The sequence below is a fragment of the Ascaphus truei genome, chromosome 5, assembly GCF_040206685.1.
Source record: "Ascaphus truei isolate aAscTru1 chromosome 5, aAscTru1.hap1, whole genome shotgun sequence".
Lineage (NCBI taxonomy): Eukaryota > Metazoa > Chordata > Amphibia > Anura > Ascaphidae > Ascaphus > Ascaphus truei.
The window spans coordinates 128,118,518-128,146,112 of record NC_134487.1 but is presented as its reverse complement, the minus strand read 5'-3'; the positions used below and the strand labels follow the sequence as shown (position 1 = coordinate 128,146,112).

At 42.7% G+C, this 27,595-nt stretch overlaps 1 protein-coding gene across 1 annotated transcript in view; it reads left to right on the top strand.

Moving 5' to 3' along the window:
- Positions 1-808: 808 nt before the first annotated feature.
- SLC17A8 (solute carrier family 17 member 8) overlaps positions 809-27,595 on the top strand; it is a 38,971-nt gene continuing 12,184 nt past the window's right edge. Inside the window, exons 1-10 of the mRNA XM_075600689.1 lie at positions 809-1,869; positions 6,125-6,377; positions 7,010-7,128; positions 19,896-20,010; positions 21,192-21,279; positions 21,908-21,994; positions 23,025-23,164; positions 23,887-24,036; positions 25,185-25,317; positions 26,240-26,350. Of these exons, the coding sequence (XP_075456804.1) occupies positions 1,769-1,869; positions 6,125-6,377; positions 7,010-7,128; positions 19,896-20,010; positions 21,192-21,279; positions 21,908-21,994; positions 23,025-23,164; positions 23,887-24,036; positions 25,185-25,317; positions 26,240-26,350 (1,297 nt within the window). The 5' untranslated portion in view covers positions 809-1,768. The remainder of the gene's footprint in view (positions 1,870-6,124; positions 6,378-7,009; positions 7,129-19,895; positions 20,011-21,191; positions 21,280-21,907; positions 21,995-23,024; positions 23,165-23,886; positions 24,037-25,184; positions 25,318-26,239; positions 26,351-27,595) is intronic.

Here is a 27,595-nt window from a genome sequence, read left to right as displayed (position 1 = left end):
TGCTGCCAATTGTTGTCTTTATCTTATTTTTCTTTCTAGTTCTGAATCTGTAAAGAGATAGGATACTTGGAGAACAAAGACTACGATAGGCATCTGGCAGCAAACACGCTAAGGGGGATATGTGTTCTCAGTTATACTTCAGCACACATTTAACCCCCATGTTGGCAAAAGGAACCGCAACACATTGCAAAGTCCCCCTTGGAAAAAGGGTTATATATCTAACACATACTCTAAGTGTTCTGCTTTCTGGGTGTTTTCTAAAGCAAACCACTTGCAAGCTCCTCCATTCTATGGACATGGAAAGGAAATAGTGGGCTGGATGCAAGAGAGGCTCTTTTACACATGCATGGCCATGGACACTTAGAACTAGGTCTAATCATACAATAAATACATTTATATAGGTCTAATAACCATTAGAAGCCAAACCATTTTGGCCACACAAATCGCTTTAACCTTTAGCACTCACTAATCTTTAAGCACCGACCCTCCAGTTCCATAGTAACACCAACATTGGAGTCTCTATACACTTTAAAATATCTTGTGCCTATGAGCATATTAGTGCACAAAACAATCTGTACCTAATCTGCCTTTCTTATTATTTTCCATTATAGCAAACTTATTCTTTTAGATACACGCAGACCAGGAGAAATATCTAATAAACTATATTTTTTTCAATGTAAAATAAAATCATAATCTGATGAAATATACATGCCAGTGTTAAAGCAATGTAGGAGGAGTTTCGCAGTGTACGCTACTGTTTGTTTTTCATTATTTGGCCATATTTCTTCGCACATCAATAATCAGCTGCATTTACTGTAGTGGGACTTGTGCCTCTTGGAAAGAGAAAAGGCACAGTAATAATACATGCGAATTTCAGTCCGTGACCACCTGCATGCGTCATGGAGATGGGAAGAAGCTCTTAAATGTTTAATAAACTTGTTTCTTTGTCTCCTGCTTTGTATGGGATGCTATTAATAACTAAACTGGTAGGACCGTATCATCTTCGTTACTATAGCATCAACTTGCTATAGCATCTCTTCTAGCATCAGGGACCCATCACAACCTGGGAGAATCATGATCAGGTTTCAGGATCCTATAGCACTGGCTGGGCAGCAACAGAACTTCATAATATGCCTTTGTTCCATTAAAAATGTGCTTTCATTTCATCCCTACTCCCCTCTGTTTGTAGTCTTGAGTTGATTATCTGCACCATGTAAATTTGGTTTGTTCAATTCTATTATCTTAACTTGTACTGTTTGGAAGTCTTGCTCTTTATGGTATAGCCCCAGACAACAACACCCTGGCTTGGCAGTTGCCAATGTTCAAAGTGTGAGGATCAGGTTGAATAGTTATTTGAACTGCCTGTGATCTGTACAGCTGTCAGCCTTCCCTCCAGGAAAAAGATCATTGCTGTGGAAGGTTGGTTTCAATAGAGCTTGTTTGATCACAGCTCAAGCATCAGTTCTTCTGGATGGGATTCTTAGCTCACCTTATTTTAACCATCGTTGAATTTGGATCCCCCAAGTAATTCAATCTATGGCACAATATGTGAAATAATGCTTTTGCTGTGAGAAAAGGAGGTCTACTGGTGTTTGTACTTTAATAAGTGGAAATGTGTGGGTGACCGTTGTGTGTGTGTGTTTGCTGTACCACAAGGAATCCATAGGTTTTGTCGAGGTGAAAACAATATTCCTTCAAGATTTCAATGATCAAACATGGACGTGAGAATTAATGGTTATTAATGGAGGAGTGAAAACAAAAACATACAATGCCTTTTCAAGCGCTTACTTCATTCAAGGAAAAAATCTTCAACCCTGGAAAGGACGAAGTAAAAAGCAGCATTGGAGACTCACTGGGGAATCTGCAAAGGTAACTTCAACTCTTACTCTAGAGAAGAATATTCTATATTTCATTATTTAACAAAAATGTTTAACAAGATTGAAATCTCTCAAATGTAATTAGTTGTTGTTTTGAGTCGTTTCTTTTCTGCTTTCAATTATTTCCAACATCACTCAATTCTGTATTTTTTTATTTTATTTTTTTTCCGTCATGCATTTACCAATATTGTTATAATAGAAAGATTTGGTTACGTGACTTTTATTGCGTGTGGTTTTCTTACTTGGTGATCACATTAATTAGAATAAAACTATTACTGTTTGATTAATGCGAATGAAACTTTAAGTAACTATAAACTAAACACGTTGAAAACACTGAGGATTATTTAGCAAAGTCTGCCGGTGGCTACAATTGTAAAAAAAAAAAAAACAGCACGGGAGTTATCAAAATAAAAAATATTTTTATATATATGTTTGGTGGACATGAAAATTAATTGAGAAATTGTATTTAATAACAGAGCAACTTGCTTAGTGACTTTTGAATGGCTTCAGATACTATGCAGCACTGTGCAATGATGTGCAGTCCGGGATTAATTATCTGAAACAAGCATGTTGCTAAACTGGGATATAATCATTTATAAGTCTTCTGATCTAACACTTTCTCCTGAACATACCAACATGCTGGGAATGAAATAGCAGTACTACAGTACCTTTCAAAAGGTTACTCAGAGATGTGTAATAGAATATCTGAATGGTAGCTGCCCGGTGCCCCTCTACGTGCCAGCATACTGTAATATGTGTTTGTGGGGCTGATACAGTAGTTGCCAGCGTTGTGCCTATGGTCAACTCAACTAACAATACAAAGCTTCCTGCTCTTGTTGTAATGCTAGACCACAGTCACATTTTAGTGTCTCTCCCAGGATGAACTTGTGTTGCTTTGTCCCTCTAATCCTTGGAGAGTTGTAGGATTTAGACTGCACATTTATCAAGTGCTAGTATGGGTTATCGCACGGGTTCCTGGAGTAACCCCCCCCTTTGACCTCAATGGAACGTGTGTGATAACCCGTACTAGCACCTGATAGATGTACTGCATAGTAACATACAATTTGACAGCAGGTACAAACCATGTGGCCCATCTTGTCTGCCCCTTTCCTATCTGCTGTAAAATCTCTGACCTTATTTGATTCCTGGCTTTCCCTTGTATTTAGGATATCCGTATACCTTTACCGAGCATATTTGAATTCCGTCCCTGTATTAGCCCCTACCACCTCTGCTGGGAGGCTATTCCATGGATCCACCCCTCTTTCCGTGAAGAAGTACTTCCTCACGGAAACCCCTTAGCACTTCGCTTTCGCTGAAATATTCTTTCCCCTTGTACTTTGCTGAAACCCTTTATGTATTTTGAAGTTGTAATCATATCTCTTGTGTCTATACTCTGTACATATTAAGGTCCTGTGGTCTTTTCCTGATATGTCCTAAGCTGTAGTTCAGGGGTGCGCAAAGTTTTTGACCTGCGCCCCCCTGCCTCGCAGCCCCAGCGTACACGCCCCCCTCTCCTATTACCTGGCGTCACATGACGCCGCAAGTCATGTGACATCACGTGACCCCGCAGCGTCATCTGACACGCGTTGCCATGGCGATGCGTCGCCGAAGACCCGGCTGGCAGCAGGTAAGGGATGCAACAGAGGTCTCACGCCTCTCCCGGCATTTAATTTAAATGCCTTGGGGAAGGGCGCGGGGCCTCTGCAGCTGTGGCGCCTCCCCATGAAATTCTTGCGACCCCCAGTTTGCGCACCCCTGCTGCAGATCATGCACCATCTTAGTAGCCTATTTTTGCAGTCTCCAATTTCTTTGCGTCCTTCCAGAGATATGGTCTCCAGAATTGAACACAGTACTCTAAGTGAGGTCTCACCAATGATCTATAAAGTAGCATCACCACCCCTCCTTCTCCACCCTAACACCTATAACTATACAACCCAACATCCTTCTAACTTTCCGCGTGGCTTTGTTATGTTTCTTGCCTACATTTAAGTCTCCTGAAAGAATGACTCCCTTTTCTATATAGTAGCAGACATGACAGTACCATTATCCTATATTCTGCCTTGGGAGTTTTGTGACCCAAGTGCATTATTTTGTGCTTTTTGGAATCCGATTGTAATTGCCAATCACCATTCCTCTAATCCAGGGGTGCGCAAACTTTCCACCCTGTGCACCCCTGCATGCTCCCCCCCCTTCGTGCCCCCCCCCCTCTTCCCTTGGCTCCGGCGTCACATGATGCCGCAGGGTCATTGCTGGAAGCCTAGGTATTGGAACCCTGGCATTTAATTTAAATGCCTTAGGCCGTGCTTATACCACCACGACGCCAAAACAAATACATGTTTTCCACTGAGCGCGCACTAAGTGCTCGCGACGGCGCATGCGAAAGCAGTGGCCAAGTGCGCGATTTTAGAGCAGATCTCAGAAATGTATTTTCCCGGGCGATGGCCGCATCACGGCCGCTTCACGCGAGTGGTTCAGCCATTGAGGATGAACCACTCACGTGACATCATGGCCACGCCTCTCTGTACCCTCCCAATGCCTCCCGCCTACAGTGCAGGTTTCGGGCGTGCGCATCGCTCTGAGGGAGTGCGCGCGCGCTGCCGGATCGGGTATAATCACAGCCTTAGGGACGCACGGGGCCTTTGTTACCGCCGCGCCCCCTCCTCCCCCGTTTGCGCTCCCCTACTCTAATCTACCTAAATCATTAATAATGTGGTTTACCCTTCCCTGGAGTGTCATGCTTGTTGCACATCTTTGTGCCTGGCATACCTTCCCCTCCTGACTATTTGCAATGTCACTAATAAAGATGTTAAAGATTACTGGTCCCTGAGGTACTCTACAGGTCAAAGTTGTAGCAGCGAATGATACTAATACTGTTTTTTCTTACTCAAATTGTATTGGTTTTGTACCTGAGGGAAGAGGGCAGAAATACAAAAAGTAAAATGGAAGGGATGAATACGTAGCTCAATGTCACCCACACGTCACACATATTACATCATTTATACAATTATGCCGTTTTTACATTGGTTCCTATGCGTTCTTTATTTCACATTGCTCCCCACTTTATCCATGGATCAAAGGTTCCCAAACCTTATAAAAAAATATTTCTAGTATGTTTCAGGTACAAGGAGAGTTTTCCCATTAACATAGAATTCATTAGATTATTACCCACTTTTCTCCTGCCTGGGACTGTTGATTTTTTCCATGCGGCCGCAATTGAACATCTGACGGCCGTTAGTATGTGTGATATGAGTTTGCGTTGGTGCGGGATACCACCTTCTATTGTGTTTGCCAGAAATAGGACCAGAGGGTCCACTGGTAGTTTAATTTCTACTGTTTCCTCCACTAGATCTTTAATATCTCTCCACAATCTACCTATCTTGGGGCATGTCTGCCATATGTGGGGTACTAATACTATATTGATGAGCTACAGACCTTTTTAGGTGCACAAGATTTCACCATTTACTCTGTTTAAATTCCCGGTGCTCAATCTATGTTTGTCACTCTCTAAATAATGCTTGCAGTGTATGCAGCACTATACATACTGCAGCAGAATTTACAGACAGTCCCCACCTCTATACCAATCTTCTTCACAAATGCATTGTTCCTGGGTGCCAGAGCTGCCCTTTCCCCCCTTTCCTTCAGCCTTCAGCATCCATCCTCCGGAAGTCCGCCAAAAACTTTCACATCTGCATATGAGACAAGAAGAAATTGGCAGAAACGGAGGTCACCTGTATGCACATTAATAACACAGCGCAGTCCTATAACATGAAAGTGTATGCAGGTGATGCTGCCATCACCAGAAAGGAAATAGTTGATCCTCAGGAGAAACCTATGCCAAGTTTCAATCTGATTCAGTCTTTGTTACACATTTTTGGTACTAATCCCTATATTTATGTTCTACTGAAATAGCTCGTTTGTTTTGCTCACGGTCTGGTGATATTTAGCAGAAAGGTTGCTAATTACTAATACGTTATGCTAATGTCTAATACGTTATGCTAATTACTAATACGTTATGCTAATTACTAACACGTTATTAGCCCTTTGAGGCTGGGAGAAATGTTTTGCAGGGAATCAAATTTGGGAAATTAAACTAGAATCAAACAACACTTAGCTGCCAAAAAATGTCTACAACAAAACACCTCCAGTGCTGGATAAAATCAGTCCCGAACGTGCCCAATTCCTCTCATATTATAATTTGAGGGAGGTTTAAGCAAATTAATTTTGCCATTTTTTTATTTTTGTTTCAGGAAAATTGATGGAACAAATGCTGAGGAGGACCATATAGAACTGAATGAAGACGGACAGCCCATGCAAGCGCCCACTCCCGCCCCCCCTCTATTTGACTGTTATTGTTGTGGCCTCCCCAAGCGGTACATCATTGCCATTATGAGTGGCTTGGGCTTTTGCATTTCTTTTGGAATTAGGTGTAATCTTGGCGTGGCCATTGTGGAAATGGTGAATAACAATACTGTCTATGTTGATGGAAAACCAGAGATTGAGGTAGGTCAATGTTTACATGTTTTTTTAATTCACGTGTTCTAAACCTTATACTGTATATCTTCTTACACACTGTATTTCACTGAATAGTTTGAAGAATTGTGTGGTTCATTTCAACACATTTCATTCTCATTGGAGATGAGAAACCAATGACAAAGTATGGATGGAAGGCGGTCAAGTACATTAACCCCAGCAGTGCTGGAGGGGCCTGGAAAGCAATTGGTTGGTTGGCTTTCCAGTACTGAAGGGGTTAAACCCTTGAGTGTCAGAAGGTAGTGCAGTGCATTGCTAAAGCGATGCATCGCTCGCCCCTCTTGGCATACGAGGGATTAAGGAATGAAGTAATAGGTTTTCCAGGAAATTAAGGTTAATTAATTGCTGTGTTGCCAATTAGACATGCAATGCATGACCCCCTGGCAGAGAAAGGGATACATATTTAGTTTAAGCCGTATGGCTCCTCAAATGAATGGACCCATAAGATACCTTAAAGCTTAGCACAGTTTAGTAAATATGGTCCTTAGTACAAAGGCTAATGGAAGCAATCGTGTTGTATACCATTAATAATTATGCAGTGCATCACTTTCTACCTTTCCCACTGCTCTCAGTTTTTATTAATGTGAAATGTTTATCTACAGAAAGCCCAGTTCAATTGGGATCCAGAAACAGTCGGCTTGATCCATGGCTCATTTTTCTGGGGATATATCGTAACCCAGATCCCTGGAGGATTCATTGCAAATAAACTAGCGGCCAATAGGTAAGACTGATTTCTATGGATTTTGTAATAATGCATGCACATTATCATTAACTTTTCAATATTAATCTCTGTTTCAATCTGGTTAATATCAGAGTATTACAAAACATAAAGATATAGATAATGTCATACAATTAGATTGATAGATTTTGGCTGTTGTCCATAGACCCCTACACAAAAACATGGGGGGCTTAGGGTCAGTTTTAAAAGTTTAATAATATACAAGTAAAAAATATTCAACAACAGATAAATCACAAGCGGTAAATATGAACGTACCGAAAAATATCATATAAAACTTATTTCCTTGAACTGTAATTTTAAGTGGAAACCCCATGCTCTTAAATATTTGGGCACCTTTCTCGCATGCTCCCCATCTATGAAGCTAATTACCCTCATATGATTACAAATTTAACAAAAGACCTTGAAAAATGGTCGGGGTATCAAGTCTCTTGGGTAGGCGGAGTGAATTTGATCAAAATGAACCTCCTACCCGGAATATTGTATCTATTCCATACTCTTCTTGTACTAATTAAAGTAGTGATATACGGGCCTTAAAAAAGATGTCAAAATCGGTCTTGAATAATAAAAAGCTAAGAGTTGAAAACACTGCTAAAAGCAATCCACCAGTTGTGGGGGACTAGCGGTAATGAATCCAATGTCCCACTATAGGGTTGCATAACTGAGCCAATTAGTTTACTGGCATCAGACCAAAAGTAGTAAGCGCTGGGTGGAGATAGAATCCATGTCCCTTCCTACTTTGGCTGCCCAACAAATCGAAGTCAACCTTAAATTTCCCCCTGTTGGTGGCGCGTGTATGACGTCATCGCGGATGCACTTTTGCTAAGGTAGTTCCGTGTACGCCGCTATTATAATTTAATATTACCCCCGAATGGTACCTTCCCCCAAGCCACAGACCACAGTGGCAAGCGGGGGAAGCAGTGGAGATGTTCCACAGGAAGGACGGGAAGCCGGGGACCCCGAATCTCTCCAGTTTTGGCCGTGTTCAGTCGGCGACGGCTGACAAAGGGAAAATAAATAAATATGGTGCCGATTTGAGCACATGGGAGTGCACAGCATCAGCCTTAGAGAAGCAGGCTGCTGGATCAGAAGGAGAAGCCCTGGAGAGACGAGCAACGCTAAGAAACTCAGCAAACAGGGACGCTGCAGGAAAAGAATGAGGGTGAGAGCTGCTGCTGCTGAGAGAGAGAGAGAGTCACTGCAGAGGAAGACACAGTGATCACAAAGAGGATCTGCAATGTATACTTAGAGAAATGCAAGTGTGTTCCAGTCAGCTCTGGACAGAGCTGTAGCAGAATTTAAGGCAGAGGTTTATTCACTGGCTAAGAGAACCACGGAGCTGGAAAATAAAATGGATGTTGTCTTACAAAACCAGGTAAATACGGATGATGAGGTCCTGCGTCTCCGCGAAGAGATTAGAGCTATGCGAGATGGTATGGGTGATCTTGAGAATAGAGAACGAAGGCAGAACCTACGAATACGCCATGTCTCTGAGTCAGTGTCTGCGGAAGCAATGCAGCCATATCTTAAAACGCTCTTCCTGTCGATAGATCCCCAACTTCAAGACAATGAACTTATGATGGACAGAGCTCACAGAGCATTGGGACCGAGATTTGACGATCCTAAAAGAAGCAGAGATGTGGTCATAAGGCTCCATCAATATACGATCAAGGAAAAGATTATAAAGGGTTGCAGAAATAGAGGCTCAATTGAATTCGAAAACGACTCTATCCAGATTTTCCAGGACCTGTCCAGGCTGACAATAGATCGACGAAGGGGACTGTGCCCGGTAACAGCGATACTTCAGGAAAAAGGAATTCAGTATCGATGAGCCTTCCCGTTCCGTCTTGTAGTCAATCATAAGGGCAAACAGATCTCGCTCCGTTATCCTGAGGAATCTGCACTTTTTCTATCAGCTTTAAATCTGGTAGATCAGACCGGCAACGAGGAGCTTGTGCTGAGAATACGGAGAATGATCGATCGAGGGAGCGATGGCCCCGAGATGAAAGAATTAAGACCAGCTGTGTCTCTGGAGAGACCTCGCTGGGCTTCTCTGAGTCCGAAGCGGTATCCCTTCCTGATGGTCAGGCAACACGTGATGACCCAAAGATATCTACGTTGGAATTCTAGCTGTCGTTCTCTTTTTTTCTATTTCCCCCCTGTTTCCCTGTTATGTTTGGATGGTCGGCCGCTCGCTGCCCAAGTCCTGATCTGTCGCAGATGATATGTCGATGAAGCTGGAGAATGAGCGGACTAGGGACTCGGGGGTTGGGTCAGTGGGCCTCGGCCCTAGGACTATGAAGCGACAGAGATTTTGGGGGGGTTGAACACCACACTTGCACCCAGGTAACAGACACAAAGAACGATACACTCCATTAAAGGACAAGAGCAAACTCTACCGGAAATTAATTAGATTCTATACATCTATAGTGGTATCAGAGTAGGAAAAGCTACATATGTTTATGTGGTGCACAATAAATAGGAATTGTTGTATTTGTTAAGTTTCTATATTCTGACCAAGTTACTGCATAGGTCCGATTGGGAGGTCGAGAGTGATAGGGGGCGGGGTGCGGGGACTGGGAGGGAGACCTGCATGCCTGTCGCCAGGGTGCCCCCAGTTGGGCCATATGCCCGCCAGGCCAGACTAAGTAGGGTCTTGGCGCAAAACTGGAATCAGTGGCTGGTTACACTCATCTTATCATTTAGTTTTTATTGTTTTTGTTTTTCCCCAAGTTCCCAAAGTGGGAAAGTACCCAGCTTTTTTTTCTTTTCCCCATTTGTACCCCACAACCATTAAACTGTTTAGAGCACAACTTTCACATGAGAGACAGAGACATGACAGCGGGAATGGCTATCCAAGTCCCATTGAAATTAGTGTCCCTGAATGTTAAGGGTCTAAATAGTAATGGTAAACGTAGATTGGCCCTAAAAGAATTCAGAAAATTCTTCCCCCTTCAATACGCACTTCAATATGCATGAACCCCCAAACACCTTTAGCAGGACACACCCTATAGCAGCGGTGCGCAAACTCCCTGCGCCCCCCCTACCTGCTCACCTCTCGGTCGCGCCCCCCCTTGCATCTAATGATGTGTCATTTGATGTCACGTCTCCATGACAATGGGCATCCTTTGATGCCGCTTTATAAAAGAGACGCGTGAGCAGAGCCTGGTAATTAAGTTTACAGAGGCCTCACACACTCAGCGCGGGGCCTTTGTAAATGGTGCCCCCCCCAAAAAGTCTTGGGCCCCCCTGGGGGGCACGCCCCCAGTTCGCCCACCGCTGTCATATAGCATTTTATTTGTCTTTCACCAGTAAGAAAAGAGGGGTTGCGATTTCAATAGCATCATACAGAATTGAGAATAAAAATGGAAAGACAAATATATTTAACGGAAAAACTTATAAAGTTAGAAAGCTCACATAAAAAAAATCCGTTGAGGAAAGTATATAAAATTCTGAACCAGGCAAGGGAGGAACTTAGGAAGTTACAATTAGAGGATGTAGAGAAGGCCCTTAAGTGGACAAAAAAGATGCATCATGACAAGGGAGATAAGGCAGATCGTCTATTACCAAACAAATTTAGAGGGATCAGGGCAACGGCCTCGGTTCCAGTTATTAGGATAAAAAGTGGAGGAGTCACCTACAACCCTTCAAGGATCACAGAGGAATTTCCTAAAATTTATATGGCACTTTACGATCTAGATAATTCAATCCCGAATGCTAAAGTCCCAGGCTTGAACCAGATTGAGGATTATCGGAGAGATTGTGCCCTCCCAAAATTGACGGAGGAAGATCATAATATTTTAAACGCAAAAATAACTCAGGTAGAACTGGGGAGAGCGGTCGGCTCTTTGAAACCATCGAAGGCAGCGTGCCCAGATGGTTTTTCAATTCTGTACTATAAAAATGTTATAGGAATTTTAGGAATCCTGGACGTGTCTAATAGGAATTTTAGGGCCTTGTCTGTTGGATCTATTGAATGATTTTCTCTGCGGAAAACAAATCCCTCCACAGATGACGAAGGACAATATTGTGGTCTGATCCCTAAAGAGGGAAAGGACCCTCTATGTTGTGGTAGCTACAGGCCAATCTCACTGCTTAACACAGATTTGAAAATCTATTGCAACATTTTAGCCAACAGGTTGAATCCAATATTCCCAAGACTAATTCACTACAATCGGGTGGGATTTGTGAGCGAACGCAAGGCGTCAGACAATACAAGGAAAATTATTAATGTTATTGACCAGACTTATAAGTCTAAACTGAAAGCTATTCTGCTGAGCCTAGACGCGGAGAAAGCATTTGATAGGATAAGGTGGGACTTTCTAGATAAAACACTAGAGGCATTTGGATTTTCCGGATTTTTTTTACAGGGAGTTCACGCTCCGTATGTCACGGGTGCTCACCACAAACCAGGGCCGGACCGCGGGGCTGAGGTGGGGATGTGAAAACACCGACCTAGGCCGCGAAGCCGGGTCCAGGTTGCGCAGCTCGTAGTCGTGGGTTAGCCGGGTCAGGGCAGGAGAGTGTAGGATCGTAGAATGTACTTGCCGTAGTAAGGATTGGAGAGCGGAGAGTAGTTGAATTCCGGAGCCGAGGTCAAGGATGCCAGAGATCAGAAGTCTGGTACAAGGCTGGGGGTCAAGATTCAAAGAACAAGAGAACAAAGCAAGGCAGCCTGCGCCCTGAGTCTGCGCGTGCCTCCGACAGGAGGAGCGGGTGCGCATGAGTCCCTGCTGGAGAGGAGAGCCGTGGGAGGTAAGGGCTATATCAGTCGCCAACAGCCAACAGCCACCCTGAAGATGCCAGGTGGGAAGGGGAACCTAATAACAATTAAAAATGGGACTAGGCAAGGATGCTCCCTTTCTCCCTTTCTTTTCGCTCTGACAATCGAGCCTCTCGTGGCCACTATCAGAGCCTCCCCAAATACACAAGGGATAAAATAAAAGATGTGTGCTACAAAATATCACTGTTTGCAGACAATATTATTCTTACTATATTTAACCCATTGACATCCCTTCCAAATCTGCAGTCCACCCTTTGGGTGTTTGGTGAGCTCTCTGGGTATAAAGTAAATATGGGAAAATCGTAAGCTTTAAATTTGACGTTTACTGAAAAAGGAGGTCGAGGTGCTTAAACAGCACTTTGACTATATATGGAAAAAGACCCATTTGAAATATCTAGGGATTTATTTTACCAGAGATAATAATTTATTATATAAATATAATTACCCTGACCTATTCTCCAAAATAAAATAAGATCTACAAGTCTGGAATTCTCATTGTATATCCCTAATACGGCGTATAACTGCAGTGAAGATGAATATTCTCCCTAGACTTTTGTACTATTTTCAGACATTACCGGTAGCTGTCCCGCACTCAAATATAAAAGAAACTCAGAATCGAATTATGCAGTTTATTTGGAAACACAAACAACCGCGAATAGCTTGGTCAATTATGTTGGACGCCAAGGAAGGAGGTGGTATGGCAGTTCCAAATATTCTAAAATATTACATAGCCTCCCATATGAAACAAAAAGGTTTATTGGCATTCCCCGAGAGGAGTATATGCCTGGGTGGACCTGGAGAGTTCGCTAAAACGCCCAGTTGGATTGTCTTCTTTATTATGGTCTGGTTCTGGGACGGGGCCCGGGAGACAGTCGGAGCCGACAGTATTTGGATTTACTTTGAACATTTGGCAGATGGCAAAAAAGAAATATAAGGTTATGTCGACCCCTTCTAGGCTCGCGCCCCTGTTCGATAATCCAAGGTTTACCCCAGGTTTTCAGGTTCAGTGTTTTGAAATTTGGAGACATAGAGGAATTCTGGAGGTAGGAGAGTTATTAGAAAAAGACAAGCTAATGTCTTTGAGGAATTAATGAGAAAGTATGGCATACCCCAAATAGAGCTGTTTAGGTATATGCAGGTCAGACACTTTGTGTGTCAGGGCCTCCATGATGAGGAATTTCCTAGATATACACGATTTGAAGATTTATGTAAAACAAAAAAATATCAGAGGCTTGATATCATCTCTGTACCAGGGGATAACCCTTAATAAAAGATACCCCAAACCATAAATATATGGACCAGTGGGCTCTGGATTTCCAGACTGAAATAACAAGGGAGGACTGGGAAGATATCTGGGACAATGCGGGTAAAACCTCTATATGTACGGTAACAAAAGAGAATATATATATAAAATTTTGTTACGTTGGTACTATAACCCCAAAAGATTAAAGTAGATGTTCCCAGGGACTTCAGATAGATGTTGGAGGGGTTGTGGACAATAAGGAGATTTGGCACATGTATGGTGGTATTGACCAGTAATGCAGACATACTGGAGGACAGTTTTGAAACTAATACAAGATGCGACTGACATAAAAATCCCGCTAGATCCAACTCTGATTATTCTGGCTAAACCCATGGAAGATGTGAATCATTACACTCAAAGATTGATTCTACATATTGTAACAGCAGCTAGATGCGCTGTAGCCATGGCGTGTAAAAAGACACTCCCGCCCTCCAGAAGAGAGGTTATTAGAAGGATTAATGATGTCCAATTAATGGAGAAACTTATATCTGAATCATACTGCTGAGAAGTATTATATGGTCTGGGATCCCTGGGATGCTGGATAGGGGTGCGCTCTCGGAAGGAGAGAGGATATGGGAGTACTGAACGTAAAATATGGTGTTTACCAAATGTTGTATGATATGTAATGGGACTGTTGTTTGTTAGAAATTTGATACAAAATGGTTGTTCCCCCCCCCCCCCCTTTTTATTTTGTATATCCTCCCCCTTCCCATTTGTGTGGGAAAAATGTAATAAAAATATAAGTTTAAAAAAAAAAATTCCCCCTGTTGACAGTGATTAATTAACTAAAAATGTGGGACATAGTTGAGCTGCAGAATTCACTTACAGCTAAGAACTCCCCTATGCTGCCACTGTATAATGACCTGGATTTCGCTCCAGATCTCTCTTTTTGGGAATTCAAGAGATGGCGTTCAGGAGGCGTAATGAAATATGTTACACTTGTGGCAAATAAAAATATCACTTGTGAACACATTCACATGTCTCAGACAGGTCAAAAATAGAGAGATTAGACTGTTCGATCATTGGACCAGAGCCCTAGGTCTACCACATTAAACTGTAATGCTCCTTTTTTAGATCTGACACAGTTTGAGGATTTGTGTATGGCTAAGGAGCCTCAGAAAGGACTTATTTCCCATGTATATGAACTCATAACGCTAGTTGGCTTGGCAGTTAAACCACGCTTTATGTGTAAATGAGAAGAAGACCTAGGGGTGGAATTACATTCAGCAGACTGGAAGATATCTTTGGAGTTATAGCAAAAAGCTCAATATGTGTGATTATTAAGGAAAATGCTTACAAACTCCTACACGGGTGGTACTTCACCCTACTCAAGTTTACCGTTCAGCCTCCCCTCAATGCACTAGAGAGTGCGGCCAGGTGGGCTCCTTCCTCCATACGTGGTGGCAGTGCCAGAGAATTAAGGTACTCTGGACGATTGTGCATTAAATGCTACAATACATCTTAGGTATTTATTTCCCGTTGGATCCCTGGTCGTCCCTATTGTGTAGGCCCAAATGCTGTGCTTAATAGTAAAGAGAACAAACTGATAGCTCATATCTACTCAGGCACAAGATCTCAGGTATCGGCAGCAGGGAAGAAGAATGATGCCCCATCCATGGCCCAAGTTAGAGCTAGGATATGGAGAGTTTTCGTAATGGAAAAACTGATCAGTGTACAAACAGAATATTTACACAAATTTGTACGGATTTGGGCAAAAAAGAAACTAAGTTTCAATGATCAGTGCTTCCAAGGTTTGAACACAAAATAAAAGTCTATTTACTGATGAAAAATATCAACTTGCTTGAGAGAAAAAGGCATTCAAGGCATTCAAGGCATCTTGGAGTCTGGCTATTCTTGAGAGTATAATGCTCAAAATCAGGGAAGGGTGTACATATAATGTCCTTGGTTGATAGTACAGACAGTGTCTGTTGTTATACAGCACTTTCCTATTCTCTTCCTAAGTGGACCACCACCCTAGAGCTATTAGTATATAGTCCAGAAAGATTCCTCCCACTGTGTATAAACAATAATGTGGCGAGGAGATCACTCACAATCTGATGCCGTCTGTCCTGGAACTAGATTCCATATTCCTCTGTCTCTCCTTTAGTTTATGGGATCCATTTCTCCCTTCTTTAGTTGCTTGTCAGTTTCCCCTGTCCCAGCAGCTACGCTACATGTAAAATGCAACATTATTGCTACATGTTGTAGTTCCCTCAGACATTCTGTGAGTTGCCATAGCAGCCCCAGCCTTTCTCTCCAGAATGGGCTAGTCTGCCCCCCCCCCCTTCTGTTTGTTTTAAGATAGTCTGTCCCAAGGCTATTCCCTTACCCACACTGCTCCTCACTTCCTTTTCCACCCCAGATCACAGTGAGTACAGTCCTGTCTGCATCCACCCCTGGTAAGGCCTTTCTCTCTTACCATAGTCTAACCTCATAGAAGCATCCCACATAGAGAAGCACTCTCTGCCTACACTACACCTACAAGTTCCTGTGTTTTCAACTCCTGCAATAAAGTTAAGAAAGACATTAAGGACTTGTCATGCTTTGGAAGAGGGAAGACATGAGTTAAAGCTAACTGAAGCTATTCATACCTCAACACGTGACCCTCGCTTCAGGATACCGTCGGTTCCTCATGCGTGCCTCACGCTGTAAGAGTAAATGCAAAAAGTCCAGGAGTACGGAGAAAACGGAGCACAGCTGCACAAATCGAAGGGCTGCAATACTGGAGCTAAGTTAAAAGTAGTTTAATGAATGAGTTACAACATGGCAACTCTGACGCATTTCGTCAGAGAGTACGAAGCGCTGAAAGATGCATGAAACGCATTAGAGTTGCTTACTACATCTTATTATATCTTGCCATGTTGTCACTCATTCATTAAACTGCTGTTTAAACTGTTTTTAACTTAGCTCCAGTATTGTAGTCCTTCGATTTTTGCAGCTGTGCTCCGTTTTCTCCATACTCCAGGACTTTTTGCATTTGTATGGATTTGGAAGCCATGGAGAGTCTATATTTGAGTAGATAATCCTCCAAAAATCCTTCAAAAATCCTTCTCTGAAAGTAACCAGGGATCTGGGGTGCATACACAGCCTACTCCTCTGGGTGCCACGCTAACTAATACTTGGATTTGTGGGCAGTTTTGCTGCTAAGTGCCCGCATTTTAGGTCAGGCCTGTGATTAAATGCCATGAGTGACAATCTGTATCTATGTTATGGTGGTTAGACCCTATAAGACCTGAAATGTGATGTGTTTATGAAAACAAGAAAACAAAGCCAGTGGCGCAGTCAGAGTCAATAATACCAGTCCTGAAATGTGATACTTTGACCAGTCCCAAAAGGTGATCGCGTCCAATAGTGAAACAGAAATTAAAAACGTATTTGTTTTTAAAGAAAGAAACAAAAAAGTGAAATTTTCACTTTAATCATGATTACATTTGTTTGAGAAAGTCCATTACAATTTTGAACTGAGTAAGACTTACCCATTAAATAAGTAATTTTCTCTCTCTCTCTCTCTCTCTCTCTTCTCTCTTTTTTAAATCTTACCTGAACTGTTCCCCTGGAGCTGATCAGTGGTCCCCCACCATTTGGGGATCCCCCGGGGTTCTGGGGTGGCAAATGTGGGGTCCAAAGATCCAAAATGGCCACTGGTAAAGGCTTGCTCCCTCAGCCAATAGAAAAGCCACACATAATGGTAGCGGACATTGCAGCTTTCTATTAGTAACCCCACGGCCATGTTTTTAGGACATTTTGTGTGTATATATATATATATTAAAAAAAAGGTTCCCAAGTGAGATTGTTGCTTTAAGATGTGACATTTTATCTGTTAACCCTTTTGCTGCAGTGTAAAATAGCAAACCAATGCGTTGCTAGCTCCTCTGGCAGCAAATTGGTTAAAAGTATAATTTAAGGATTTCTTAAAAAAATTAATGTGGTGGCGTTCTACCTTTTTTAAAGGACTTCCTAGTATAATTGGCATCTTAAGGCTAATTTCCCGCTGTACGTGCCTGCACGCGCGCCTGGCGTGCTGGCGTTGTGTGCACAGTGCTTCACCGCGATCTGCGGTCTGTAAGCAGCTTTTTAGGCGCAGGGGGCCATGACCAAAACGGGTCAGATGGGTGTGGCCATGACAGGGAGGGGGGGGGGGGAGCTTTGCAACAAAAAAAACCTGATGTCCCCAAATCAGGCTCTCCTGAAAGAAGCACAATCTATTTTAAGAACACATGCTGAAAAAAACAAAAAACCCTTCCGTTATAGCACAGTCAGATGCAATTCTCTACTTCGACATGACACAGCCTGCAGTATTCACTCCCCCCTGCCCCCCAATGTTTAATAGCTACCAGCAGCCATTGGTTGATGCAGATCCAGTCACTGATTGGCTCCCTGGCGCACCATGTGACGCATCGCCACACGGGTACACAATCCTGTTGTATCCCCTGCTTGCTGACGCGTCACAGTATGCAGTGAGCCAGGAAGCGAGGAGTCAACGGGGACTGCTAGGGAGGAGGTAAGGGGCTGGTGAGAGGGCCGCGCGTGCCGCTGGCTGCAGCGGGGACCTAGCCGTAGAAAGATTTAATCACCGTTAAAGCAGCACTCCTGGCGACACTATGTAATTTTTAATAGGGTTAAACCAGGAGGTCTCCGGAGCTCAACTGCATTAATTTCAGGTCCGGGGACCCCCTGCTTCCCGAGATACTTAACATCCATAGGTGCTGCCGGTATCACTGCGCAGTTTAAAGCTTCCGCGTCACGTGGACCAATAGGAAGTCACAAGGGTTGATGTTGCGGTTTCCCATTGACCCGCAGGACGTGGGACTTTTAAACCGCCATATTGTGCACCCAGCCGGGGATCATACAAGCAGCACCTCCGGAAGTAATTATCTCAGGAAGCAGCAGGGGGTCCCCAGAGCTGAAATCAGTGCGGTTCAGATCTGGAAACCCCCGGCATCAAACCTATTTAAAAAAAAAAATGTTTTTAAAAATATTGTCGCCTGGAGTGTTCCCTTAAAGTGAAAATTTAACTTATTTGTGTATTCTAAAAAAAATGAAAAAAGAGTATATTTGTCAGATAATTATTCTCCTCAGCTGGGATCTGGCTGCCACTCGCATCACAATGATCTTATTAGAAAAAGGTGCAGATCCTCTCCATTAAACTCACTACTACACATATCACTACTATTACTTTAGCTCACTTTAGGCTGAGATTATACAGCCTGCGATTGTGCTCCCGCGCCAACCTCAAATTCACTAATTCCTATGAGGCCGCTCCACGTACGCACGCATACGACGGAGCACGCTGGCGCGACCGCGATTTGAAGAGACAAAAATAAGAGATTTCAAGCGCTGCCCCGTGACGTCAGCGTCACGTGAGCTGGTTCAGCCAATGAGGGCGAACCAGCTTCGTGACACGTCCGCCACGCCCCCCACCATGCCTCCCGCACTCCTGCAGCCATATTAACAGATCGCTGGGGCTGCAGGAGTGCGGGAGGCTATGCGCATTGTTGCGAACCGGTGTGCAGGCGGTATATTCTCAGAGTATAAATGTATGCGTGCCGGTTCCTTATAACTAACCTGCGCTCTGGTATCAGGCTGGCTGAGGCAGGGTCACACGTCCCCATGTTTGCCTTTCCCTTATGCTTTAACTTCCTTCGGATGCTGTAAATCAATGCATTTGATATAATTCATGGTTTTGACAAGTCTTTCCCCCATGCTTGAACCTGATACAACTTGAAGTTAATAATGTAACCATGTATTTGTAACCATGTATCTGTCACCATAACTCTGTGCCCAGGACATACCGGAAAACGAGAGGTAACTCTCAATGTATTACTAAGTTCCTGGTAAAACATTTTATAAATAAATAAAATAAATATGCCCCATATTTATTAAACTGGGATTGTGCCGCTATGGGCACAATAGCACAGAAACTCTCATTGAAGGCGGTGAGAGTTTCTCTACGATACTGCCCTGATTGGCACTATTGCAGTTTAGTGAATAAGCCCCATAGAATCCAACTGTGAGTTGTAGTACAAGTACATTACCTATGAGCCCATAGCGATGCCGAGGGGAAAGAGCAGACACAGGGCCACAATTCCTAAGCTGTGTTTTGTCATAAGACACTTTCCCATGCTGGAAGACAACTTGCAGCCCATTCAACTGAATGTAGCTGATTGGACTGTCGGGTGTCTTATGGCAGATAGATAGCTGCTTATTATACGGACCGTGATGTCCGCCCTTTGTTAACTGTGCTATTAACTAAAAAAAGACAGTAACCCTTGATCAACTCAAACATTTAAATATATTTAAAGGTAACATACATTGAAATGACAGTGATATGTGTAATAGGTTAATGCCTTAAAATGGCCCTATACCGATGTGTCTGATTTCTTTTGTTTATTGCAAAGCCACAATCACCTAGGTTTAAGCTACAGTATTACTGCAGAGATGTCCACTTCCAAGAAGGACCCAAATCGGCCAGATCCGGGCATTCTGTATCCAAACGGGGTACTTGAGTGCAACATTGAAGTCTTTTAGAGGAGCACTAATGATAAATCTCAGTGAGGCTGACTTCAAATACGTGAGACAAGGAGCAAATGAATGAGAACTGACCCGACTGTTACTGCAGTTAGTTGACTCCGTCCCTAAATGGTATTCTGTTCCTTTTCATGCCAGGGTATTTGGAGCTGCTATTTTTTTAACCTCAATACTGAACATGCTGATCCCATCTGCAGCAAAAGCGCATTACGGATGTGTCATATTTGTTAGAATTCTGCAAGGTCTGGTTGAGGTATGTATTGTATTGTATGTCTTTATTTATATAGCGCCATTAATGTACATAGCGCTTCACAGCAGTAATACATGTGGTAATCCAATAAATAACAGATAATATAAATAACAGATCAGGGGAATAAGTGCTTTAGACATTAAGGAAGAGGAGTCCCTGCTCCGAGGAGCTTACAGTCTGATTGGTAGGTAGGGAGAACGTACAGAGACAGTAGGAGGGAGTTCTGGTAAGTGCATCTGCAGGGGGCCAAGCTTTATGTGCCATGTGTTCAGAATAGCCACAGTGCTATTCATATGCTTCTTTAAGCAAGTGTGTCTTAAGGTGGGTCTTAAAGGTGGATAGAGAGGGTGCTAGTCGGGTACTGAGGGGAAGGGCATTCCAGAGGTGAGGGGCAGTCAATGAAAAAGGTTTAAGGCGGGAGAGGGCTTTAGATACAAAGGGGGTAGAAAGAAGACATCCTTGAGAAGAACGCAAGAGTCTGGATGGTGCATAACGAGAAATTAGGGCTGAGATGTAAGGAGGGGCAGAAGAGTGTAAAGCTTTAAAAGTGAGGAGAAGAATGGAGTGTGAGATGCGGGATTTGATCGGAAGCCAGGAGAGGGATTTCATGAGGGGAGATGCTGAGACAGATCTAGGAAAGAGTAGAGTGATTCTGGCAGCAGCGTTAAGGATAGATTGTAGGGGAGACAGGTGAGAGGCAGGAAGGACAGCAGGAGGTTACAGTAATCAAGACGGGAGAGAATGAGGGCCTGAGTCAGAGTTTTAGCAGTCGAGCAACAGAGGAAAGGGCGTATCTTTGTTATATTGCGGAGGAAAAAGCGACAGGTTTTAGAAATGTTTTGAATGTGAGGGGCAAATGTGAGAGAGGAGTCGAGTGTGACCCCAAGGCAGCGTGCTTGGGCTACTGGGTGAATGATCGTAGTTCCAACAGTAATGTGGAAGGAGGTAGTAGGGCCAGGTTTGGGAGGAAGTATGAGGAGCTCTGTTTTAGCCATGTTGAGTTTAAGGTCGGCGGAGGGCCATCCAGGATGATATAGCAGAGAGACAGGTGAGTGAGTGATGTGCGTATTCAACTAAACTGTGCTTATTTAAAGCGTAACCACTTTGCTCCCAGAGAGGGGAGTAATTCACTAGAATGGGACAGCATAGTAAGACTGGACCGAAATATGCAAATATATTTTCAGGGTGTTACCTACCCAGCATGCCATGGGATGTGGAGTAAATGGGCACCACCATTGGAAAGAAGCAGATTAGCAACCACTTCATTCTGTGGTAAGTAAACAGCCTGCTTGCTCTTGTTATACATGGCAGGCTTAAAGATGTCCTTGTATAATTATATGTGGATGTACATTTTTCATAGATTTTCATACAGCAATTAAAAATACCACTGTGGTGCATTTGCATGTGTCAGACAGGTCTGCAACCCTGTCTTTCCCCATTATCGCTCAGCAAACAGTGCTTCCCCTGCAGCCAGGGATTCTGGGTAATGACATGCAAATGAGCACACAGTGTGTCACTCTTTACTACTTGTCCATTTCAATGTAGGGCTTGGGAAAATATTAATATAGTTACATAACTGGTTGCAGGAGTCTGTTTGCTGTTTGAGAGAGGAGAAGGAGTAGCAGCATCATTTATCAGCTATAAAAACAAGCAAACACATTAAACTGAAGAATACTCAAGGCAGAAAGAAATTATATTGCATATAAAAACACGGGCCGCTGCATGGAGAACAGAGATGTGTGGACTTACCAAAGGCTGTTTCGCTTGCAGTTCCATTACATTTTTTTTCAAGAGAAATTAGACATTTTCGATCAAACTTTGAATGAGAAAGATTTGGGGGCTCACTATAAAAATGATCTTATACTATACTTTAGTGATCCCCCCTTATTTCTGCTCCCAGGGTCCTATGCTGGTGCAGTCATTGCCATGCCATTAGCAGGGATATTGGTACAATATATTGGTTGGTCGTCTGTCTTTTACATTTACGGTAAGTTATTTTTATTCTTCTGCAAATCTTTTTTGCAATTTTGCTCTTATTAACATTAGGGTAACAAGATTTTTTGACACATTTTGTATGTAACGTGAACAGTTTTAAGAATAACATTTTATTTTGACACTTTGAAAAGTGTCGTATTTCTGATACCTGTCCGGAAAATGCCATAATGCATATATATGTAGCTCGGAAAATCGTTTTCATTGGAAAAAAGAATCCTAAAAATATTTTTAAAACAAATGCCCTTTGCTGCAAGACTATTGTTTTAGTTAATACATTATACATTTAGAAATGACGTTTGCCTTATATTATGCTTTTATGCTAGTATTATCAGTTATGAGGTCAGTACAATAAAATGATTGAAAATAATGGACCACTGAATTATTGGCCAAACAGACACCACAGAGTTTATTTTAGCGATTGCTACGTGGTAGATAGAGTGGAAATGTGCGACCGTTGTGAATTTCCCCCTTTTGGTTTTGCAAAAAAGTTGGATTGATCCAAATGTTTGCAAGTTTGCTTAACGCTAAAAAAGCAACAGGCACTGTATGTTCGATTCATTTGAATCATTTTCGCTTTTGAAATTCGATCAAACTTTTTAAAAAGTTGCAGGGCTGCAATTTTGCCACTTTAAAAAAAGCCAGATCGTGCATTTTGAACATTTGAACATTTGAACGTTGGCATGGCAACGGGACGTCAAGTGACCCTGCGGCGTCATTTAACGCCGGAGAGGAGGTAAGGGAGGGGGGGGGGGCACGAGCAGGGAGGGAAGCAGGATGGGGCGCACGCTGAAAAGATTGCGCACCGCTGACTGATAAGGTACCCTTCTGGGGAGCAGATTTTGCAATTATATTGTCAACAGCTCACTCCCTCCTTTCCCTCTTCTTTTTAAACTCCTGAATTTAACAGGAATCCCCTGTAATAGTTTACTGTGACTGCTCTCGTCATTATTAATCTGCTTTTTATTATTATGTTTGGGGAGGAAAAAAAAGGAGCTTTTATATGTGCATGTGTTCTGGAACAGGAATGTTCGGGATGTTCTGGTACGTGTTCTGGTTGCTGCACGCCAGAGAGAGCCCAGCTGCACATCCTTCTATTACCGCCGAAGAAAGAACGTACATTGAAACAAGTATAGGAGAAGGAAGCAGTTTAATTACATCTAGTGTAAGTATAAATGGTATTGTGCCATTTTATGCATTGCTGTTGGCACTCAGAGCATGTAACTACTGTATATTGATTAGATAAACTGCACTCTTCCAAAATGCTGCAATCTCTTGGTGATTTTATTAATAATATGATAAAAGAATATCACGACAGTTCCTCACATTTTCACCTTGAAGGGTATCCTGGATTATTATGACAGAAGATCTCACCTGGCAATAAAAGGCATTGGAATTATTGGTGGTATACCCAAGTGGGTGTGGCTTAGTGAGGTGGTGGGCTGAGTAAAGAATAGTTTTCAGGCCTCACGACCCATTTTGAGATATTTATTATGAACCTGATGGGCTCTTCTTTACTCTTCTGTCCACATTTTCCCTATTGGCGACATTATGTCTCTTGAACCTATGATTCATTCCCTCCTTGACTCGGAAGCGTTTTTAGTTCCAATGGTGGCATGGACTCCAGTAAGGTACAAGATTGGAACGTACAGGCACAAAGTGTTATCATTCGTGTAATTCAGTGGAGTATACTGTACCCTTGAACCAGCCCTGAGGCAGGTGTATAATACTTGTAACTATTACAGGTGTGTATATGTAACTGTCATGTGGGTGTAACTATCAACTTTGTAGATCTACATCTCAAAAAGGTACTGTTTATTACAAGGTTACCTGTTGCCTTTCACAACACAAATTAATTTTAATACAGTATATTGTTTCTCTTTTTAGAAATTTAAAACCCCATGGAAGAGATTCTTTACTTCAATGCCAGTTTATGCAATCATAGTGGCAAATTTCTGTAGAAGCTGGACTTTCTACTTGTTGTTAATAAGCCAGCCTGCTTATTTTGAAGAAGTCTTTGGATTTCCTATAAGCAAGGTAATTGATTGTATTCTATTTTGCTACTTTAAAACACAATATGAAGAACAACGATTTCCAGGTAAAAGATTGGTTGTGTATTCATCGATTATGTGTTCAGTTGAACTCTGGGAGAAGTTTACTAGGGTTTCCAAGAGAAAAAAATGGTAATGACAGATATGTCATTCTTCGTTTAAAAAAATATAAACCCTAGAGGTAGTATTTGTGCATACATAGGATAAGTGGGCTAGGGCAGTAACTATTATTTTTTAAGGGGTTCTACAGAGTCAAGTTTCAAAGTTCTTAAAAGGATGGAAATCACTGCTGTGTAATGAGTTTAATACGCTGTGAGTGTCATATATGAATGTTTATATGGGGAGTGTTAGTTATTACAAATATCTAAAAGGGTATGAAACAAAAAAACACGAAAGTTCTTATTATATTTTCTAACGTGCGGACATATTCCGCAGCACAGTACAATGGGATGTGAGGCAAGACAATACCATGACAACATTAACATACACTGATTCAGTACAGATGTAGCCAGACTACCTGTTTGCGGTGCTGGGGAAGCAGGGGAATTCTGACTGCGGCATCACCCGACAGTGGGAAATCTCCACGTGGGGAGTCCCATTGTGAAGAACGCACTCTCCACGGGCGGCCGCGGCTTTTACTGTCCCGGAACCACAGCGTTGGGCATTTCTTCACGCGCCTCTGGGGACGGGTCAGTCTGGCTATATCTGTAGGTGAGTAGCGACCTGCTTACAATCTAAAAGGAAGGAAGAGTGTAAACATAAGGTACACAGGGAGAAGAAGGTTGGAGTGTTCCTAGTAGCTACTTGCCATGAAGGTGGCAGCTGGGAGGCTCTTTTAATTTGTCTAATATCAGAGCAGCATTAGAAACAGGAGGAGCAGGGAACAGCAGGGCGCTAGCGCCCTTTGGCTGCCTTTGTAGCAATCAAGATGGTAATTGCTGCGAGTACTACAGTACTTTTAACCTTGCGTCTTCTTCATTCAGTATTTCAACTGTTCGGGGGCGTAATGTCCATGAAACATATGCATCTGTAGCAACATGAAAAAGATTATTTTTCATCCTGTCATTTAGATAAGAAACATTCAGAAAAGGAAGAATAGATTTTGAACAGTATGTAATATGTTCCTAAATCTAGGTTGGCCTGCTGTCCGCAGTTCCACACATGGTAATGACAATTATTGTACCTATCGGAGGACAACTGGCTGATTTCTTAAGGAGCAGAAAAATATTGTCAACCACGAACGTAAGAAAAATCATGAATTGTGGAGGTACTAGAAATATTTTTTTTCCCTTCTCATGTTGGCCCAGTTAGAGGTACCACAATTAAACTTCTTTCACATGAATGCATATTATTATTTTGTATGTTGTATTTGTTATTTGTATTCATTTTCACATGGATAAACATACATGTTTCACATTTATCTATTATCTTTATTGTGTCTCAAACTAGGATTAGGGTAAATAAAACACTTGACTGATAAACCCGTCCCCATTCAAAGGCCCCTAAGAAATTCAACATGTAATTCTTATTATTAATATTATTATTTTTAAATGAAAGCAGCCAAAAGTTTGCTATTTGCATTGTTGGATCTGTTTAGGCAGGCCAATTAATTTGGAAATGGGAGGTGAGGAGACACCCTCTTCCATCACCCTGTGTTTCAGATCGCGTTCTGTGCTCCACACGAGAATGTGATCTCCCCTGGAAAACGAGCACGAAAAGGACATGATGTAGCCACTGTGTCATCATGGGACCCCTGGAGTGACAGACCCCTAGACGTAGTGGCAACATCCTGGGACACCCAAAGGGTTAAATTAATGACAAAAGTATGTTATCTGGCTGGCTACGTGGTGGGTTTGTACAGTTATGTAAGGAAGTCATTGAAACAAGATGGTATTTGGAACAAGTACAGTAGAAAAGCAACCGCCCAGTCCACTGATATCACGAAGTGGATCACCAGCAAACTGTTACCAGTGCAAACTGTTTTCATGCCTCAAGACGGTCTGACGTGGAAACCCTTTCACTTTAAGTATCAGCAGATCCCTGTGGTATATGAGTGTCCTAGTATGCAGTTATAAACTAGTGACACCCTCACAAACTACAGCAGCCCATCATCACCACAGACATTTAAAGCTTGCAATTCTCAGCCATGGGCTAAAAAGTAATCTGTTGACGAACCATTCTGTGTACAGGTTTTGGAATGGAGGCAACTCTCCTCCTGGTCGTCGGATATTCTCATACCAAGGTCACAGCAATATCCTTTCTAGTCCTTGCTGTGGGATTTAGTGGCTTTGCCATTTCAGGTAAAATATTGAATTCATTCACTTTTATTTTATTGTTCTTTTTCCTTGAGGTTGTTGATATTGTGTATTCTCCGTTCATAGCTGTTCTCTCTTGCACCAGAGAAGTGTTGCGTACGCGTTGTGTTTTTAATGCCCTTCATTTTAAAGTGAGGTATAACTGGAGGAACTTCAGGTAAATGTATTATCAGTTCTGAGTTCCTTTTTATATGATATCGAATCTGCTTTCATATTATGTATACGTGCTTTGCATCTGTAACGTTGCTGACTGCAACCAGGATACAGACCCGCAGGGCAGAGGTAGGAAGTGATACACCGACTTTGGCCTGGCAGAGAACTCCACTACTGCACTATCAATATAACTAAAATACCGTCCCAATGTAACTGAATCTTTCAGAAAATACCAATTTCAATATTAGATTATCTTATGCCATATAATATGTATGGAAAGAAAGGACCATTGCAAATCAGACTATATCATGCTCTATACTTGGCATTTTGTCTACACACCTGATTCATACATATTATACTATACTAGCTGAGAGCCCCGGTGTTGCCCGGGATGTTTGTCGTGTGGGGGTGGCATTTGGGTGGTTGGCTGGGGAGTGGTCCACGCGGCCCATGGCGGTGGTACTGCTGCGGTGGCTGTACTGATGGTGATTGTATGGGGGTGCTGATTTGGGAGGGTTTGGTGCTGATGTGGGGGTGCGGATGTGGGGGTGCTGATGTGGGGGTGCGGATGTGGGTGTGCGGATGTGGGTGTGCCGATGGGGGAGGTGCGAAGGTGCTGATGTGTGGGTGCTGATGGTGTTGATGGCCGAGAATGGCGGGGGGCCGATAATGCCGGTGTGCTGGGGGGCCATGGGATACCGGTGTGCTGATGTGGTGGTGCTGGGGATACCGTGTGTGTGTGTGTGTGTATATATGTGTGTGTGTATACACGTGTATACGTGTGTGTGTATACATGTGTGTGTATACATGTGTGTTTGTATACATGTGTGTGTGTAGACATGTGCGTGTGTAGACATGTGCGTGTGTAGACATGTGCGTGTGTAGACATGTGCGTGTGTAGACATGTGCGTGTGTATACAAGTGCGTGTGTATACACGTGCGTGTGTATACATGTGTGTGTGTATACATGTGTGTGTGTATACATGTGTGTGTGTCTACATGTGTGTGAGTGTGTCTACGTGTGTGTGTGTCTACGTGTGTGTGAGTGTGTCTACGTGTGTGTGAGTGTGTCTACAT